This window comes from Tinamus guttatus, unplaced genomic scaffold (assembly GCF_059628265.1).
Source record: "Tinamus guttatus ecotype Peru unplaced genomic scaffold, ASM5962826v1 Tinamus_guttatus_pri_ptg000222l, whole genome shotgun sequence".
Lineage (NCBI taxonomy): Eukaryota > Metazoa > Chordata > Aves > Tinamiformes > Tinamidae > Tinamus > Tinamus guttatus.
The window spans coordinates 4350461-4371131 of NW_028288756.1; the positions used below are offsets into that span (position 1 = coordinate 4350461).

The 20671-nt window shown below is 36.7% G+C and overlaps 1 protein-coding gene across 1 annotated transcript in view; it reads left to right on the top strand.

The window, feature by feature from the left end:
• CDH12 (cadherin 12) overlaps positions 1–20671 on the top strand; it is a 141644-nt gene that overhangs the window by 113923 nt on the left and 7050 nt on the right. Inside the window, exons 7-9 of the mRNA XM_010225717.2 lie at positions 11523–11659; positions 18499–18620; positions 20370–20487. Of these exons, the coding sequence (XP_010224019.2) occupies positions 11523–11659; positions 18499–18620; positions 20370–20487 (377 nt within the window). The remainder of the gene's footprint in view (positions 1–11522; positions 11660–18498; positions 18621–20369; positions 20488–20671) is intronic.

Here is a 20671-nt window from a genome sequence, read left to right on the forward strand (position 1 = left end):
ATTAGTTCCAGCACCCTGAGCCTCTCCATTTAATAGCTGAGCACATTAGCAGGGATGCTTTGCCAGTAGGTTTTGCAGACAGAAAAGGTGGTGGAATGCAGACAGAAAAGGTGAGTTTCGTTTTCATTTGCTTTAGTGAGCTGTACAGACTTTGTGCTATTCCTGCCTGTTTGTCTCTGTTCCAATTCTAACTCCATGCCATCCCATGTGTTTTAATGAAGTCCCAGTCTCCTCGACTACTTTTAAGACGTCTGTGTCAGAGTTCCAACTCATCCAGCCCAACCACTTTGAAGTTCTGCACCAGTACCTCTCAGTTCCTGCCCCAGACCCCTTCTGTCATTTGCAGTCCCTCTTCTAATTCACATATGAGACTTTTCTTACAAATCCTAAACTCAGCCAGCCTAATACCAGGCTCTTATTCTGCTGATCATCATTCTCTCTCCTATAGCTATTTCCTTGTCTTTCAAAACAGCTATTTTATTGCAGCTTATTGAATTACTTCTCTATAGCAGAATGGCAGCAATTGACTGTTTATCTATGCTTTACCTGTTGCAACTGTCAAGCAAGAAATGTCTAACAAAGTTTTACTGTGATCCCAGTCACAGTTTAAGTTAATATGCTTTGCTTCAAATTTGTAATGGATGAGATATGGGTTACCTCAGGGGGAATGGATGAGGGCAAAGTTATCACAGCTCAGCTGACAAGAAAGTTACATTAATTTGAGCACTGTGGTACCTCTACGCCAATGATCAGCTTGGAGTTGCTACAGGAGGCCATTGCAAGCAAAGTGCAGCTCTGTCTGTGCACTTGGGACTAAAGTGAAGAGAACCCTCTTCACTGGGAATTGAAAATGAGCTTGCACTTACCAGAACTGTAACTGATGCTGCAGCGTGTTTACTGGGAACAGATGCTTCAGAGACTTCAGCTGAAAAGCCCCGCTTTGTCCTGGTAGAATACGTGCAGATGGGTTTTTCAGACTGCATGGCTTCTCACAGGACTGGCAGGATCATAGAACATAAGTGGATAGTCTCTGGCATAAGTCAAAAAGGCTGCTCTTTTATTTCCAAATAAAAGACTGATTTTTTATCCTAGATTTACTCCTGGAAACAGTTGCATTATTTTTGTGTGAAATGCTAAAAAACTTAACTGCTTGAAGTTTTCTTTCCAAGTCCAGCAAAGGCAAAAGCAACTGAAAGCAAGATTTTTAACAGATAAATGCCAATATCTTTTATTTATAGTCAGTAATATACTTTATTATATATTATATATTGTATATTGTATATTGTGTATTGTATATTGTATAATATTTATATATTATATATACTTTATTTTTAGTCAGTAATATACAGTTATTCCTCAACTTACTGATGCATTTACAGTAACAGTAAGTGATCTTCAGTTGGCATATGCAACCATATCAGTCTATAAAATATTAGTCAGGAATCTGGCATTAAAATTATGTGCAGACCCAAGAAGTTCAGGGATTGGTTCTTTCAGTAAATGCCCTGTTTGTAAAGGAAGCAGATGCTGAAAATCAAGAAGATTGCATTCAGCTCCAAGGCAGAAGAGAAGAACTTGGCAGGGAAAGCTTTTAAATTAACTGAAGACAGGGTGAGGGGAAAGGAGCAATATGACCATAATAGTTCTAGTTTACTTCACAGCAGCCTATTATAATTGTACCACCTGGTGATGTGATTTTGCAAAGAGAGTTTGTGTCCCAGAGGTGCACACTGTCATCTTACTTTAGCTCAAATAATAGCCTTCCCGATTTTAGATAAAGGGCTCTTATTCCAAATTTCCGCAGCAGTGTATTTTGCAAGCATTTCAAAAAGCACAGTGAGATTAAAACAGAGGTTTAACAGTTGTGGACGTACCACCTCAGACTGTGAATCTGTCTTGGATTGACACTGAGAGATTTATGAAGGGCCAAACTTAAACCAACTTCTAAGGAAAACTTATATGATGCTGTTAGGTGGTTATTGAGCAAAGTGGTTCACAAAGTCAGAACTGAAACCATGCTTCTTAGCATGAAATTATGGTTCAAGAATTTGTAATTGAAGATTTGATGTCCCTTTTCACAATAATAGCTATTTTAATGTATGCAACTTAGATTCCTTTCTATCTAAATTTCTCCTGAAGCTGAGAGATGAGCCTCTCTATTTGGAGGAGACTAAGAGGGGACCTTACCAATGTGTACAAATACCTTAAGAGAGGGCATCAAGAGGAAGGGGTCAGACTATTTTCAGTGGTGGCCAGTGACAGGAGAAGAAGCAAAAGCCACAAACTGAAGTGGCTTGTTTACATCTGAATTTGAGGAACAACTTGACTGTGAAGGTGACAGAGCACTGGAACAGGTTGCGCAGAGAGGTCCCCTTTCCTGGAGAAATTCAAAACTCACTTGCATATGATCCTGTGCCATATGCAGGTGTCCCTGCTTGAGCAGAGAGGGGTTGGACTAGTTGACCTCCAAAGGTCCCTTCCAACCTCAACCATTCTCCAATTCTGGGATTCTGTAATTTATGCCACGGATAATGGCATAAGAGGTTCTAAGTTGCTCTTCTATATAGCAGATGTTTTTTGCTGTAGCAATCTGGAGTGGGTTCAAGTGTTAAAGCATTTCAGAAGGAGTTAGAGAATAGAAACAGAGGAAGTATAATACAGCTTCACTCTCCATCTTATCACTTGGTGTCATGTGCCCCCAAAGTAGAAAACAAAGTTTTCATTTCTGTGGGGCTGAACATCTAAGGGAGCAATCCACATTTGTCTTTTCCCTCTCAGCCTTCTTAAGGCTCCAGGGAATCCACTTGAAATGATTTGCTTCCTAACTCTCTGTTCTCCATCTACTCATTAAGAGATGCTGATATATACCTATAGTTGTGGTGCTGGTAGAGAAAGTGCTGCGCTACAACACCATCCAAGCAATACTGACTGTTGTTCAGCATGTAGCAAAGGGGTTATTTCCAATGTGCCTTGTACTGCTGCTCTTAGTCCACATAACCGAGACATAATTAAACTTAGGGCAAAGCTTTCTCTCTCCCTGCTGTCTTGCAGTTCTGCCTGCTCAATGAGGCAGTAAAATGATGTTAGAAATGAATGAAAACAATGCATTTTCTGAAGGACAAAGCATTTTGATAAGATACTCGACTCACCATGAGAAATGCAAAGCATGACAGTGGGGCTGACGGAAGAGTTTGATAAGCAAATGAACAACAACTTTAAATGGAGAGGGGGAGGAAGTAATGGAATTAGTAGACAGGCAGAACTGGCAGCTTGGAAGGGCTGATAATTGAAGTGTGGCACATTTTATTTCCTCTATTGTCTAGGGTGTTTTACTGAAATTTGTATGTAAGATTTATAAGGCTTATGAAAAGTTTAAGAGCTTCTGTCTGTTGATTCTGATCCATCATCAGATTCTGTGTGTCTGCAGCCACTGCTTTCCTGTCAATTAATTCTGCACAGTGTTTGATTTTCTCGAGAGGAGCAAAGTATAATTTGTTTGCATTGATATTACTTATATCAGGTGACTGCAGCAGTGCTGGCTGCTAAAATTACTAATCCTTCACCCTTCTGATTAAGAAATGCAGAAGTATGCAGCCTGTATTATGCAGAACCCAGTTATATAGTATGCAGAAGACTCAAACTGTGTTATTTTTTTCCTATGGAACATCTGCTGTTATGTGAAAGACATGAAGATGATAGGCCTGGGACAATCTGACAGAGAACTGTTTGTTCCTGCTCCCAACCTGTAGAAGTTTCACCTACCCTGCTCTAAAGCATCACTAGATAATGCACAGTATATACAAGATTTTTCTGGAAAGACCGAAATAGGTATCACAATACTACCAGTGTGAGAAAGTATTCTGCTGAATTCCTTTGGAAAGAGGGGCAGAATGCATCAAATTAATTTGGATTCTATCCTTAAAATGACTCAAAAAATCTCTACTTTTAATGCCAAAGTGTTTTAAAACACACACAAACAACTCACTTTTCCATTAAAGGACTACTTTTTGCATTCAGCCTTTGCAACAGCTTTATGTCAGTGCTAAGCACATTTGAAAAATCTTTACAAAATGATTTTAAAGTGGCTATTTGAGTGGAATGATCAAAATAAAACCAAGAGAAATATTCTAAAATATTGGTAAATTGGGAAATAATATATTTTTAGATGTGAATGAAAAATGTCCGTTATGGTAGAATACAAAGAGGAGTTTTTTTGTTCTTTAGTGTACCCTGCGCAAGTACCTTTGTTCACCTGTGAACAAATTAACCATTCTAAAGTAATGCCCCTGAACCCGTTTTACAGATCCTCTTTCCTTTATTTCTGTGTTATTATAAGGCACTACTAAAGGCACCTGCACTGGGTTGGACAAAGTAGGTTGCCTTTTCCTTAAGGCATCTGTATATAATTACCTTTAGCTGCTTCATTTAAAACATCCCCACACCAGGGGAAGTTATTGTCTTCCTCAGGTTCGCAAATTTAACTCCTCATTAACCCAATCTGTGAAACTATTTAGGTAAGACATCAACTGAAACTTACCTACTTTTTCTTTTTAAACTTGGCCATTTCATTTTACAAAGGAGTCACATTTGGGAGAACTGCAGGACTTATACAGCTGGGAAGGAGGCAAGGGTAGGAGACAGCCACTTCTCCAGGAAGGGCAGCAGCTGGATTACATTGGCTGGCTGTGCACTTAGGAGAGATGTTTTGTAAAGGCTTAACATACTGAATGACTATGTGGGTTCCTTTCCACACTTCTCTTAGGGTTGTTTTTGTTTTGCTTTGCTCCATGGTTTGTATTCCCCTTCAAATACTTAATCTTGAAGGTATAGACTACAATGTATCTGTATGGGTGGGTTTCTCCTGGGGTGGCAATGGTACAGTAGAGCTACACAAAGGATAAAGTCTGACCACAAACTAATCAGGGGTTTCTATGGTTTGACCTCTACTGCACCAGCAGCTTTCAGAAGATCCTTAGCACGGGTACACAGAGCTCATGCTCCCTTTAAGCTCAATAAATTATTTAAACAAATAAACAGAAAAGCCTACCTTGCAGGATGACATCTGTCACTCTGGAACATTATTATAATTCCTGCAGATTTTGGGGTTAAGGGCAAGAAAATATTGCAGTAAAACCTTCTATGTTATTTTGGTATTACGAACATTGCACTCTTCTAATAACTCATACTGACTATGACTCTATCAGATTATGTTTCTTATGTCTTAGATAAGTTTGGGTCTACTTCCTTTAGGCAAGATGATTTCCATATGGAAAAGTCATATAAAACAAGTCAGTTTCTTGTGATTTTTTTGTCTATTTTTTAATAACTGTAATCTCAAAAACTTTCATGGCTCAATTTTAAAATACTTGAAGCTGCACCTTGGAGCAGATTTGTAACTGAGTATTAGTACCAAGAGGACACTGCTTCCTGTTATGGATCATAGTGCTTAGCATTACAGAGACTGATAAGATTATTTAGTCCATTTTTCAGGAAATACAGGGATTTTTGTTGGTGATTTTTTTTTTTGTACCCTACATTCTCCATTATTTTTTCCAGCTTAGGTTTGTTGTGCCAAGTGACAGAATTCATATCAGTTCTCTTTTATACAGCGTAATATACATCATTGCCATAAATATTTTGCAGCACAACATAGATTTTCCCTTTCTTAATTTCACCCCTCTGATCCTGTATGCTGAACAAAATAATGTGTTTCCTTTCTTCGCGTTTAAGCCCTTCAGCTCTCTGTAGACTATTATCATTTCTCCCTTTTGCCATCACTTATCGAAGCTGAACATATTTTAGCTCTTTTAATCTTTTCTTATAATTCAGGACGCAGTACAGTTTTTCTTTTGCTCTTTTGTAAACATCCTTCAGTTTGATGATATCTACGTAGTGATGTGATGCCCAAGACAAAATACCGTTATCTAGGTGCCATTTGCTGGACACGTAGCAAAGGTCTATAAGTGTCCAACCACAGTACATGATTATTCCCTTTGGATATCAAGTAGTCAGACCACACCTAACACCTCATTTGCATTCTTTATGTACCGCACCCTTCTTGACACTGCTGCTTTGCATATTTCTTTCATCTGTTTAATTTTATATGTATTTGGTTTACAAAAAATTCCCAATTGATTTTTTGATCACACTTCCCAAATGAATCTTATTATCTTTTTATTCCAGTTTCTAATTTTGTTTTAGGTTCCATCAGTTGCTTTTGATGTGATGGGTGGTATTTAACTGTCCCACGTTGCAATAAACTTTGAATTTCACTTACCTGTAGTTTATCTTAAAGGGAAGGCGAGTTAAACAACTTAAGGTCACAGAAACCCAAATAGTGATTGTCACGTTACTGTATTCTTTGACTTTGCAACATTTCTCTTCCCCAAATCAGTGTTCTGACTCAGCAGGAGCCAGAGTAAAAAATATGTTTTCCAACAACAAACTGTGAGATGAACTCTTTTGTTAAGAGTTTAAAATGTTTTTTATAAAGCATGTCTATCAATTATATTATTTGTCCATCTCAAACCAAAGATATCAAGAAGATTTTTTTTTCAGGAAAACTCTCTTCTACACAAAACCCAATAACCAGAAGCCATCACCAAGCCAAATGATTAATTACCACCTATCCTGAGCTGCTTATGTTCTCAATGACTTTTTTTGCTTGTAGATACTCCTTGCAATCAACATTTAATAAAAATAGAAAGATCACTTAAGTCCATTTCTTTAGGAGTTAGTCACTTAGCTATATTTGAAGATCTTGGCTTAAGATCTGTTATTTTGTAAGACATAAAATGTAACCTTCAGTTACAGGAGAGAAATTACCAGAATTGTTTTGCTTCACTCCTTTGCAAATCGGTATTGTTAATTCAGTATTGCTAATGTTGCCTTTTGGTGTTGCTGCCATTCCTTCCCCTGCTATTCCCCACCCCAAGCAAAAAAAAAAAAAAAAAAAAAAAAGAAGAAAAGAAAAACTGTGTTCCTGTAATTTCATTAATTCCCTTAATCGTTTAGTGTTCATAGCCCACACTAGCTGATGCTCTTCATTAATATTTCATACATAGTTGCTCACCAACAGAATTTTCTGTAGCAGTTCCCACAGAGTGGTTAAACTAAAAAAAGTTAAGTGAGTAATACTAAGCAAAACATTTTAAAATACAGAGTAACACCAATGATCCAGCCGGCACTGAAAAAGTCATATTTATCTCATTCCTAGAAAAAAAAAAAGAAAAAAAAAAAGGGAAAAAAAAGCTTTCTTTTTATTTTGACAAGACAGGAAGTTTCTTACATCTAAAATGCTTTATTCCAGTCTTTGGGTTTAGTGTGCTGTAGTTTTGAGTAATGAGATGCTTTCTAAACTGAGGTTGGCAGCCAAATCCTTCAGAGAGTACACAGAAAATGTGGGTTGGGAATTTGGGTTGGGGAGTTTCTTAGATTCAGAACTAATGAAATAAATTTTTACCATCTGGGTCCGTTTGAACTACAGTTTTGTTATAAGAATTGAAGTATAGACAGAAATATTCACACTGATAAAAAGTACAGATGATGTAGCACTGCATCAAATGTAAAATTAATGGAATGCCCCTCTCATTTTCTGTTTTTTCTTCTTTTTTTTTTCTTTTACTTTTTGATTTTGCTGGATGCAATTACTCTTTTTTATTGGTCAATCAGTAAAATTAAACATGAAAAGCAAGTTAATGTTACAGTTGTTCACTGAATTGGATGATTCCTTTCCTTTTTCAAGATGCTTCCAGTTGAATATGTCTTAACCCTTCACATCATTTTCTATTTGCTTGCTGACACTGTGGATATGGTCACAGCAGTAGCAAGTTTGGCCAGAGTGCCTGTAGCATAACATGGTCTGGAGGGGCATGATGGATGCTTATTCCTTCCCTGATTACTGTTACAATCAGTCATAAAGGATGTTGAGTGCACCTTTTCTTCCCTGTTTCCTTCCACTGTGTTGTCTGGGCAGAGTTCCTCTTTTTATGTCTACCGCAGCTGCACCATACCTACCTTCTCTAATTTAGTAGTCCTTTTGTTCCACCTTTCCCTGTTTACTTCTGGCACATTTGGCCTTAATCTCTGTCCAGTCTACCTTAAAACATTCTTATCTGTCCCTATAATGCAGATCCTCAATTTCATGACTTGGTTTGCATGGTTATAGTATCAGCTGCAAGCTTTAGGAATTGCATTTCTGGGACATAATCCATTTCAGATGGTCCGTCTTTGGCCATATTATCAAGGACCATATCTAATTACCTCTCAGAGACAGAAACAGAAAGAAAACTTCGAAGAATACTTTTTTCTCCAAAGTCATGAGTTCCCCCATGTATCTAATAGGCACTGGTATGCCTAGAGGAAACACAAGACTGTTCCTGCTTTTGTCCTTATTTTCTAGGAAGCATGAGTGTTTACAAATAAGGTATTGCATTTGCTATCATCTCTGCTGTTTTAATCACTTTCTGAGATCTTCCAGTCCACCATAATATCAAAGCAGTCTGTCTGAGTCCTGGTTGCCACCTTTTGATACTGATGAGGGTAGCTGCTGGCTACATGAGAGCACAAACAAGGCTAAATACACTATTGTACCTCTGTGCTAAGAGCACTAACAGCTTGATGTGACCCACCACACAGCACCTGGCAAACCTTTTCTGGTGCCTCTTGATTCTTTGTTACTTTTACTTTCTCTACATTTGTCACATCTTCTTTCCCGAGAGTGACTTCAGCACTAGAACAATCCCAGCAACCACAGCCTCCCCTTAAGGCCTCCTTATGTTGCTCAAAAGCAGAAAACAAGGTATTTAGGCTGGTACGCCAAGGGCCAACATGGGGAACACAAATGCACACTCTGAGTTTAGGTGTCAATTTAAAGAAAGACTATGGTAATTTTTTATAAGTTTTTATATGCTTGTTATACAATGTTGCTGTTGCATTAGGCCAGCCTGCATGACAGAACAGCAAAGGGATTGCACATGAACAACCACTGAAAAGAGGAAGGTGGGCTGCTTCTTTGCAGCTGTTCTCATAAGTATATTTTTAGGCAACACAATATTTCCTTACCTCTTCCATGCGCCAAGCTAACATATAGATGCTCAGGATGGGAGGAGCTTGAGCGGACTGGCGATTTACTACTATAGGTATTTTTATCATGACTATAGCACGTGGAGAGAGGACGAAGGGGGAAGATAGGGATGACTTTTAAGATAATGCTAAGGTGAAACCAGCCTATTAACAATACTGGCATATAGTATCCATGTTGTGTAAATATATGAAGACTGAATTTTGAAGAATTGTATAGCCTGATAATGAACTTTTATTATATTGTTTAGTTCCCACTGATCCCATTTCCACTGATACCAAGAGGGTTTCTGTTTTATTTTCAGCAAAAAATAACTGCTAGTATTGCAATGTGTATGTTTGGCTTAGCTCCTGCAAATGCTTGTGTTGAGAAGCAGGCTTACAGGGAGTGGGCATGAAACTAACTGCCTGCGTGAACATTCACAGATAGAATATGAGATTCTGATCCTACAAGTAATTGTGCTTGAACTGAACCTTAAACACAACAGTGTATAAAATTGGTATAAATTATCTCTTCTCAGACTGAATGTATGTATTTTGTAGTTTTAAAGCCTACTGGTGAAGGAACATGGGTCTACTTCAGGCATCATTAAACTAAAATGAGAAAACTCCTATTGCCTGCATTGCCATTTGAATTAGATCATGTTCTGTCTTCACTGACTTACATTGCAGTGCACAGAATACTTAGACAAAGCTAATCTTACACAGGGGGGAGATAAGCAAAGTTCCTTTCTCAAGTTTTGATCCTGTTTATGTGTGTATGGATGCATATTCAATTTTGGAAGATATTCTGATTTATTAAACAGGAAATGCCTGAAAGAGTAATTTCACTATTCCTGAAATTTTTATCTTGGGATATTAATATTTTTAACAAATGGCATATATTTTTTTAAGAATTTTTTTGTTAACCAGATTTTGAACAGTGAAAGTGAAATTATGAACTTAGTTAATGTCATCATATCCAAGAAAATGTGCCTGCTCAGCTGTGTAAAATGATATATTCTGCCTTTACCGTATCATTTATGAGGCTTCTCAAATAAAGCAGTGTACTAGTTAGGAAGACTGACAATTAATAAACTAACCTATTTCATCCTCATTGCTTATGATTTTGTTTAAATGAAATGAGTCAAGAGCATGCCACCTTATTGGTAAATATTAGGTATTGAAGTTCTCTTGGATTGTTAGCATTCTTGAGTCTAAATCCAAGATACTTTCTTCAGGCATATGCTGCATATCCTTTCAATCATTGTGTTCTTTTTCGATGAAATTTGTATCTAATAATGTATTGTTTGATGTGACATTGCCTATCTATACTTTCTGTAAGTTACGCTAATGAGAGACAGAAATACTCTCTTTTCTTGACACTGCTTTACATGCAGTGAGGTGTCATATGCATGGTTTCCTGACCTTTATGATCTTTTAAATATACCTGTTGTTGTGGGCTGTTTTGTTCTTATTGCATACTACTCTCAAATGGCTTTTTCAGTTTCATCCTTTTTGGTTTTTAAGAAATATTATCAAGGTATGCAGGGACTGACAATGGAAAGGAAATTAGTATCTAGGGGCACTGCATCAGAAAAATTATTATTCTGTTATAACCGCAAATGGTAGCATCAAATGTGAAAATAGACTTTCAAATTCATTAGCATTTAAGGGAAATGATTTTGGAATAATTATCAGATTGCTTGTAAGCAGCCATATTATTAAGCAGATACATCTATTAAGTTCTTGACAGAGAAAACAGCAAATAAATACACAGTTCAAGTTTTGATTCTGTTCTGTGCTAGTAATTTTTAACAAAGAATCATAATGAGAATAAAAAAGATAAATAAAATTGCCTTACTCTTCCCAGGTCCGGTCAGAGAAGGTTGTTTTCCCAAAAGGCAAAAATTCCTTTATTTTTCTTGGAAATGACCAGACTCTTCTCTCTCCTGTGCTCCCCAGGCATTCCCTACATGAGGGACCTTTCACTCTGGAAACAGAAAGCTGTGCCAAGAGTCCATACATTTCCCATAGGGCAACTCTTCAAACCCAGTGAGCCTATCTCTGGCTTGTTTTGAGCTACAAATGAATGCAAAGAGACCAGATCTGAGCCATCACAAGCACTATTCTGCACATCTTTTCTCTTTTTCCCTCCAAACCTATCTAGTGTTTTCCGAAGTGACTTGTATAAGCGATCAGAGTCGCAGAAGCCATGTATCAACTTCTTCAGAGCACAAAGATTTTAAATACGCTAAACACCAAAAAGTACATGCTCCCCTTGAGCATTCCCAATCTCCAAAAAATAAATGAGCAAATTGCTATTTATTGTCTTCTCAAAGACAGCAATAGCTGAGGAGATAAAAATAACAACATTTCCTTATCTAGCTAGACTGTTTTTGTGATAAATGTGTAATCATTGCACATTTGCATCTATTTTGTTTAATGTTTTTCACATGCAGGTACTTCATAGATTGGAAGAATGATGGGAACAGCTACTTTACAATAGATGCTACTGAAGGAACCATTGCTACTAATGAATTACTGGACAGAGAAAGCACAGCACAGTACAATTTCTCTATAATCGCAAGTAAAGTTAGTAAGTATGGAATGGAATTAATATGCTAACATGGTGCTTTTTTCAGAATTTAATGTTTAGACAAAAATACACTGTGAAGTGTGCACATATTATGAAGAAATGATTTAAGAGTGCACAGTAAATATCATTTTGGCAAGACTCACTGTAAGGCAAAGTGTGATGTTCCAGCAGGTCTGTATAGTAAGGTTTAGCTAGCAGTCCTCATGTGGGCACAGTTCCCTCAAAAGCTTGAAGGCATTTGATAGTGTGAAGAGCAAGGGATCAGGGTGTGAAATAACAGCAAGATTTCAATGTTAATACCAAATTCAACCACTAAACTGTATGTGAAATATTTATAATTTGGCTATTCAACTGGTGCTAATATTTATTACATAAGAACTGTACTTCCAAAAGAATTATCTTCCGTTCTCATGTCATTTTATCCTTACAACAGTGGAGACAGGGACTTTCTGTGCTACTGTATGGAAACCCTTCTATTCTTGTTTCTGGTTTTGTAATTTACTTATTTTACAACTAGGTTATTCAAGGAAGAGGTGTATCTGCTTTTGGAGGAGGGAAAAATGTATTAATTTGATTCTCAGACAAAAAGTACATTAAAATTAATTCAAGAGAACATGTTAATAATTTGAGAAACTAAATGAGTCAACCTTTGTGCTTTCTCTATCCTTTTGAGTTTCCTCTCTGCCCAAGACTCATTTTGCCTAACTGCTTGTTTTCTTCTCCTATACAATCTGCAGTTGTCTTGTTTGCTTCCTTCACACTTGTCTTTTTGCCTTCTACAAAGCATTTTCCCTGGTGAGAACTCCTTCCTCTGCTGTGTTACGTAGCTGTAGCTTTCTTCATTGCCAGCCTTCTGTGTAGCATCCCTCCTTCATGATACTGTCAAACAGAAACCCTCCTAGGCCTGTACCACCCTTTGAATAAAATTCTTTTGGACATGCAAAGGTTACAGAAGTCTGTTAATATCCACTGGTGGTGGAAGAGAACCCTTGCAGTACTCCGCATTTGTTATGGATGGCTTTTGTGTCTGGGAATGTAAGTTTATAATGCAGAGAACTTGTTTTCCTCAATGTACTGCATTGAGTGTTCAATAAGTAATACATTCTGCTAACAGGAAGAAGGAGATTTTAGAAGCAGAAGGTATATATTATTTAAAATAGGGAAGAAAATCTCAGTTGTAGCTATCTCAGAAGGAAACACAGGGTAACTCCCTAGAGACTGAAAATATAATGAGGGGAAAGACAAATGAGAATGTGACGTAGATTTAGCTTGGAGTACAGTAACAGAGGAAATGAAACTATCATCTCAGATGATTGAGTATACAGTTACATATACATACATGAGAAAGTCCACTAGAAGTGTAATTGGTTTCCAGAGAAACAGGTGCGTAGATGTGGTGTGGAGATCTCATAATGGTCTATGTTTCAGTAAAGTATAACTATTTAGATTTATTGGTGGGTGATTTGAGATCTCAAATGGTGGGCATTTGGTGGGCATTTGAGATTTGTAAAATTTTCTGCAGTAAGGCAAAGGTTTTGATAAACTCTGTGTGAATACGTTTATTATTCCCAAGAGTAATTAAAACCATCTAAAATCCTCCAGATTTACCTGTCTGTGCATCTGCACAGTACATACAGAATCTGCACCTTAGAAATATTAGTGTTTTATATCTGTATACCTCAAAACTTTTACACCTCAAGCATTATCCATAGCACTGAAAACAATTGCCATACCTCCACTATACCTGTAATTGGCAGTGCTTTGGAGAATTTGAGATATATTAACTGTGAAAACTTCATATATAGATGTCTGACTCAGAGCTAGTACAGAAGTAAATGTTGGGTTTGAGAAATGACACACCGCACACAGCCAAAAAGACCAAAGAGGGAACATCTGGGGGAAAAAAAAAGGAAATGTTTTGGCTTTAAATGTAAATTACCATTTGGTGCTGATATGTGAACACTGAAATTGCTATCTCATTTTAGAATAACAATCCCTTAAAAATTTATTTTACTGTGCTTCCTTGACAAATTCATGATTACCCAAGAGGAGTGGCCTTACACTGCAAACATCTGTGTAACCTTGCCCAGACAAGGAGAAATATTGTTATCTAAGGATTTTCAGAGACTGACCTCATCTCTTTCAGACAAACAAAATCAAAGCTAGTAATAGGCATATTAAATTCAGTAGCTTAAAACTTTATTGCTAAAATACTTACTTGGCTTTCTCAAGTCATTATTTTCATCATGACAGAGGAAAAATAAAACACTTAAGAGAAAAGCACTATTTTAGACAGCTAAAGGCCATTTTGCAAATTATCACTTTCTTTTTTTAACAACAAAGAATTATAAACACACCAGCTTGATCCCAGTCAAGCCAGAGGAAAAAAAAAAGAAATTATACTGGCATTGCCATTGTTACTCTGTATATTGGAAATGATGGCATGGTCACAAGTAGGTTTGGGGAAACCAGCTGCCTGTGCCTTAGCCCTAAGGCTTTCTAGTCATTGTTCCCTGCGGTTCATATATAGCTTCATAAGAAAATCCTGCACAAATCAAACGTGACGCTTATTTTCTCAAAGCAAATATTTCTGTCTTGTAGTGTTATGACTTCTGAGCAGTCAAGCTACCTTTCAAAGTATGGCAGAAGTACCATGCAGCTTAGATAGCTGAGTATAACAGCAGGGAGTAGATAAATATAAATGTAGATATAAATGTAGCATTTAGACTTTCAGATTATTTAGAGAAGTTTATTGGTCTGACTTTTATTAGCACTAAAACCCCAGAAGATATCATTTTTCAAGGGAAAACATTTTTAGAATGAAGCAGAAAGGAATAGCCTTATGCTTATTAAAATAAACTTTGTTAGCATCACCCATTGGAGGGAAAAAAAAAACAGTTTGAAAGCCTGATGTTTGGGAATAGCTCTTGTAAATACTTTTATGTCCAGCATCCTCATTCTGCATTTATTTGAAAGACTTACTAAGTATTCTCTGAACTCCAGACTATGCTCCTTCATCCCCGTGTGCACCAGAGATTATATGATGCAGCTTGGGAACTTTACAGAGGCAGAACTTGGACTGTTTGCAAAGACTTAACTGAGAAATCTGCTTGCTGTACGCCTGCCTCTGTCAATTTGTGGAAGACCTGGTTACCCAGGAATAAAAGAATATATGATGTATATAAACAGTAGCAACTGATTGCCCCATAGGGAACTGGGCTATAGGATGTTGTTCTAGCACTGTTATGTAATGACCAAATCTGTAGCATTATCAATCACATGCTTTTGACTTCTCATCCTGAAGGAGTCAAGAAATCTAATTTAAACATAAACTGAGAATCAGTCTCTGAACTGCAGCACAGCCCGCTCTTGAAAATATCTCAGATGTGGAGTGGTAGACATCCTAGTGCCATGCCTAACACAACAACATACCACAACTTGGTTATTGTCCTTGGTAGAGAAACCCAGGGTAAAGCGGGTGGTGGATGACTGCGCTGCTTAGACAAGTGGGAGGTGGGTGACTGCAAGGGTAGCATGCAGGTAACAACACAGAAACACAGGCAGCAGAAAGATTCCTTACACCTCCATAGAAGTAGCAGGATAGTAAATAAGAAATCAGTTGTCACATAGGTTCTCTATACTCTTAAATTAACTCTTAGGGTTAGTATCTTCTGAGAGTACATCAACTGCCTGTGTAGTTGCAGCTGCAATATGTAGCCTGCGTAGTTGCTCTTTCTGATCATCTTCAGCATCAGTGGCTCTGTCCATTGCTAGTAAATTAAACATGCCTAGGGTCTATCTTAAGCACTGAGGCCAGCTGGCACTGAACGGCCTATTTCTATACTCCTACATACTCTTGCCAACCATCTTCCACCTTGTCTAGTTCCAGGCCCAAATTTTATGAATGCTAAAGAAGCCTGAGCTGAAAGCTCCAGATGGAGATAATCTTCTCCTGCATAACGTATGTGGTATTAATGAAACACCAGTTCTCCATATTTGGCATAACCAGCTGTCAGCATCTCATATGCTGCCTTCTCATATGTCTTGGACTTTACATGCTTCCATAGGTTATCAAAAATGTTTTAAATATTTTTCTGTTACTGTAGTATCCATGACCAAAGTGATATTAATAGATCATCGTAAACAAGATTGCCATTATCTTACATACAGGGAATTTGAGGAAAAGAGAAGATAAATTATTTGCCTCTATCATACAGGCAGAATTGAAAACTGAAACCTGTGTCTCAATTCCTAGGCTAGTGATTTAACCACTTGTCTTCTATTTTGTGTAATCTGGATTTAAAAAGCATGAGCAGATGTTTTCATTGACTCACTGATTGACACTAGTATGCAGGTCACTACAGAGCTGGTAGGGCCAAGATAGATTTGACTTTCAGATAAACAACAAACAAAACAGAGAAAATACAGGTCAAATTTGGAAAGTGGTACCTGACATGTAATTTTTCACCCTTGTTCACCTCAGGTGTCACAGGTCTTTGTAACTCTGTATGTATTCAAAGCAGTACACAGTACTGATGCAATCTTCCTTGTGTGCACAGTACTGTGCAATTTTCCTACTACGCTGTAGTAATCCTATTTATTTTAATGTTTAATTATTGCTGATCACTTACTTATTCAAGGTAAAATTCTACCTTGTGGAAACAGTCAACAGAAAGATTTTGTTATCTAATATTTCTTTCAAGGGATCACAGAAAGTAAAGCTGGTCATCCATGAAAAATAAATGTGAAAGCTATACACATATGCATGTTGTGATTCTGAGTGAAGGCAATAATGTCAAATTTTCAGTACATTTAATTTTATATATATACATAAGATATATATAAACCGAAAAAATATTTTAGGAGACTTTCAGAAATATGAACCAAGTAGATATTTTGTAGAAACTCATATGTTTCATTGGATTGATCAAGATACCTAGTATTTTCTAAATGTTATGTATATGACACACCAATTTGAAATATATATATATATCCTTTCATCAAAAAGGCATTTTGTTACATATTTCTAAAAAAGTAAGGAACATCTACAACTCTACTTCATATCAATGCTACAACATGCTTGCAGGCACCCTGAACTCCTTTTGTTCAGTGATGTGCCTTAAAAGGAATATATAAAAAAAATTGAGAAAAAATAAGTTAATGTGTGTGTCAATTGCTGTACTCTTTGCAAATAGCACTGCTAGCAGATTAGTTGCAAGTTAGACATTGTTTCTGACAGTAATTGTGAGAACTTCACCTACTATTGGCTCATCTGACCTCTATTCAGAAATAGAGTCTTGTCCTGTCTTGTAGTGACCAGAATAAACTCTTAGTATTTCCTTCCTTCCTATTAGTCCAAATTCACCAATTTAAATAAGCAATCTAGATTTCTTTTCTCTCTTCATGTACGTAAAGAATCATTGCCAGAATCATTGTTATGCCAAACGTTGGTCTCTTCCATATTGTATCTCTTGTAAAAAAAACCCTGCATTTATCATTTCATAAGAAAAAGAAATAAATTGTGCAGGATTTCTACTCTGCTATCATGAAATACTGTGCAAACTGAGTTGTAATACACTTTTGACCTGGAAAGCAACCTTCCTCCCCTGCCATGTCTGTTAAAACAGAAGGAGTACAAAGGTTTATTCAAATTTCAAAGTAAGTAGCTAATGCAAAGAATTAAATATGCAGTTGTAATGTAAATATGTAAAAGATTTAATTTATATCAGAATCTCTGAGAAAACTCTTCCTATCCCTTAGAATTTGGCGGAATTACCAAATTCTACCATTTCTACTCTTGCCACACTTCATAGTGGGAAATTCCTGAACATCTAATGGTGACTAAATTGTGTCTGCCACTCTTTTAAAGGAATAAAGTACTCTTTTGACTCAGCATCTAAACTGTTTTTGTGTACCTACTGCCATGTAAAGTAGCATACAGCAAAAGAGAATTTTATCTGCTTTATATTTGTATTTATATAATATATATATATTATATATATAATATTATATGTATGTATAATATGTATATTATATAATATATATTGTGTATGTATATAAATAAAATATGTATATAAAAATATATGTCATATATATTATATATTTATATACCAAACAGGTAATCTTGTTAATCTTGTATATAAAATGCATCTAGTGATTAAAATTTGTCAGCTTAGTAAATGATAGAGAGTATCTATAATGAAAAGATGCACATATATATTTGCTGCTTACGCAGTTAAATGAGTATTTGTTATAACATAGCTTGATGGTCTAATAATGAGCAGAATGCCAGCATATATGTTTCACTGCTAAATTTACCACTGACTCACTCTGTATTTTAGCAAATCTTTGTGCCGTTCCTTCTCTGTTACTTTCTCCATCTACAAAATGGGTGTGCTCCACCTACCTCCTCAATTATCATCTTGAAATGGTAAATAGGCAATAATAAATATTGATTTTCTACGTTCTGTAGTGGAACACAGAATTCCATTTTAATCACTGAAATTGCTTTCCATGGACTCCATTAATAGACTCCTGATAAAAGTTTGCCCCTATAATTATAAGTGCATCTCCTGCTTCTGTAAATTATGCTCTGTTAAACACAGTCATGTTGATTGATCCCATATTCCAGTAATGGATCAAGTCTGGTACAAAATGATAAGAAGTTTGCTTCTGGTTTCTCCTTCGTACGAATCAGAAATAAACTGAAGTCAAGGATTTTTAGAAGTCACAGTATCAGGATCAAAAGATTTTATGACAGGTTATGGGCACTGGTGATGACAACAAACATAAATAGCTTTATACTAGTTTAATGCTTTTCTCCTAAAAATCATTTATAGGTAACCCACTATTAACCAGCAAAGTCAACGTTATAATAAATGTCCTGGATGTCAATGAGTTTCCTCCTGAAATTTCAGTTCCCTATGAGACCTCTGTGTGTGAAAACGCCAAACCTGGACAGGTATTTCAAATCTGTAATGCTTGCTATTTTGCTTTTTCTTATTATTTATAGAAATAGATATTTCTTGGTTTGAAAAATGACGCCATATGTACAAGACTTTAAAAAAGTGACTGTATGCCTGTGTGTGTTAGAATTACTCACCTTTTGAAATTCTGGTTGTTGACTTTCATAGTCTGTTTATTTTTATTCTCCCAGAATATATGGGCCAGAGCCACCCTATAATGTGCAGGGAATAGCCTTAATAAGAGAAAGAATCCTCACTTTGAGGAGCTTTACATTTAAGGACAAAACGGCAGTCAAGTGAGTAAATAGAGTAGAATAGACTAACTTGCATCTCTGCATCCCATCCTGAGCAAAAGAACAAAAACTCCAAACAAACAAACAAACAAAAACCAGTGCAGCTAAAAGCTTGTTTTTATAAGCATATACCTAACATGAAAAGCCTATTCTGAATTCAGAATGTCATCTTATATCATGAGTGAGGGTACTATCAATAGAGAGCTCACAGAATCGCAACATAACAGAATGGTAGAGATTGGAAGGGACCTCTAGAGATTGTCTAGTTCAACCCCCCTGCTCCAGCAGGGACACCTGGAGCACATGGCACAGGGTGGCATCCAGGCGGGGTGGAAGATCTCCAGAGAAGGAGACTCCACAGCTTCTCTGGGCAGCCTGTTCCAGGGCCCTGTCATCCTCACGGTAAAGAGGTTTTTCCTCATATGGACATGAAACTTCCTCAGTGAGGAAAAACTTGTCCCCGAGGCTGTTGGCATCTGAGCTCTCTAAACAAAAAGTGGTACTACAGAGCAACAAGGCCACAAACACCATTCCTACTACCTGCCAATATCATTTTCATGATAAGGCTTGTAATTTCACATCTTCATCTCTATAAGTTACTGCCAGCCACAGAATGAATATATTCATCCTGCCGTGTAATCACTTTGCATGCATGTAATAGGTAATCAGTGTATCTGAACCTTTTTATTATGGGTTTGCCCATGACTCCCAAAGATGCTCCTATTCTAGCTGTCTGCTGAGGAATCTAATTTAATTGTGGTTGACCCAGTCCGTAGTAGTTTGCTACTAGCTAGTTGTTACCAGTTTGCTAATAATAGATAAGGGAGTCTTTTATTACAGGGAAGGCTCAGATAACTACTGAAGTATCAGCAATTATAAATATTTAGACCTTCATTACATAGAAAGTCACCTCTCTTTTAAAAAGATCAGTGGAAATCCCTACCACAAAACACTTTACGTGCACTGTGTTTACAAGATATACAGTAGCTATGACTTGGATTCAGAGGTTCTTGTACCAGTATTTTTCATGGCTAGATGGTTTAACTCTCTTCATTCTGGGCTGTAACATTAGGGTGCACTTTTGTGAAGTACTGCAGCATGTACTAGCAGTAATAGTAGTACTGCCAGATAAACAGAACTGTCTTTAACTAATCTCTCAGACTTGCAAGCAATCACAAGCATTAGTTACAAAGGACAAATATTGAATATTTCTGCAGTCAAGTATATGGCAATTTTTTTCTAATCTCCTTCAGATATGTTGGAGTGAGACCTTGCGGGAGATTGTAGCACTTAAGACTTATTGTCTCCACTTCCCAATACATTAGAGGAAAGAGAATAATCCAGCATGATGATCACTGTTATTTTTTCTTTTTAGGATCATTTTTCACTTCTACAAAACTGTTCTTTTAGAAGAATGAACTGACTTCAAATTTAATTTTAATCTGATTTCAGGTAATACAGACCATCACTGCAGTAGACAAAGATTTGTCACCAGCTGGGCAAAAGTTTTCCTTCAGACTGTCACCTGAGACATCCAACAAACCAAATTTCACAGTGCATGACTACAGAAGTAAGTTTTTTCCCATATCTTTCTTTCAGAACAGCAGGCAAGAGTTATAATGACAATTATGATTACTTGATATTACAGTTGTGTCTATCAACGAAAAGCTTTTGTGAAATAATTTTCAAACACAAAAGATTTCATAATTTTTTAAGTTTTCGTGATACAGTCAGAGTGTGCCCAAACATAATCA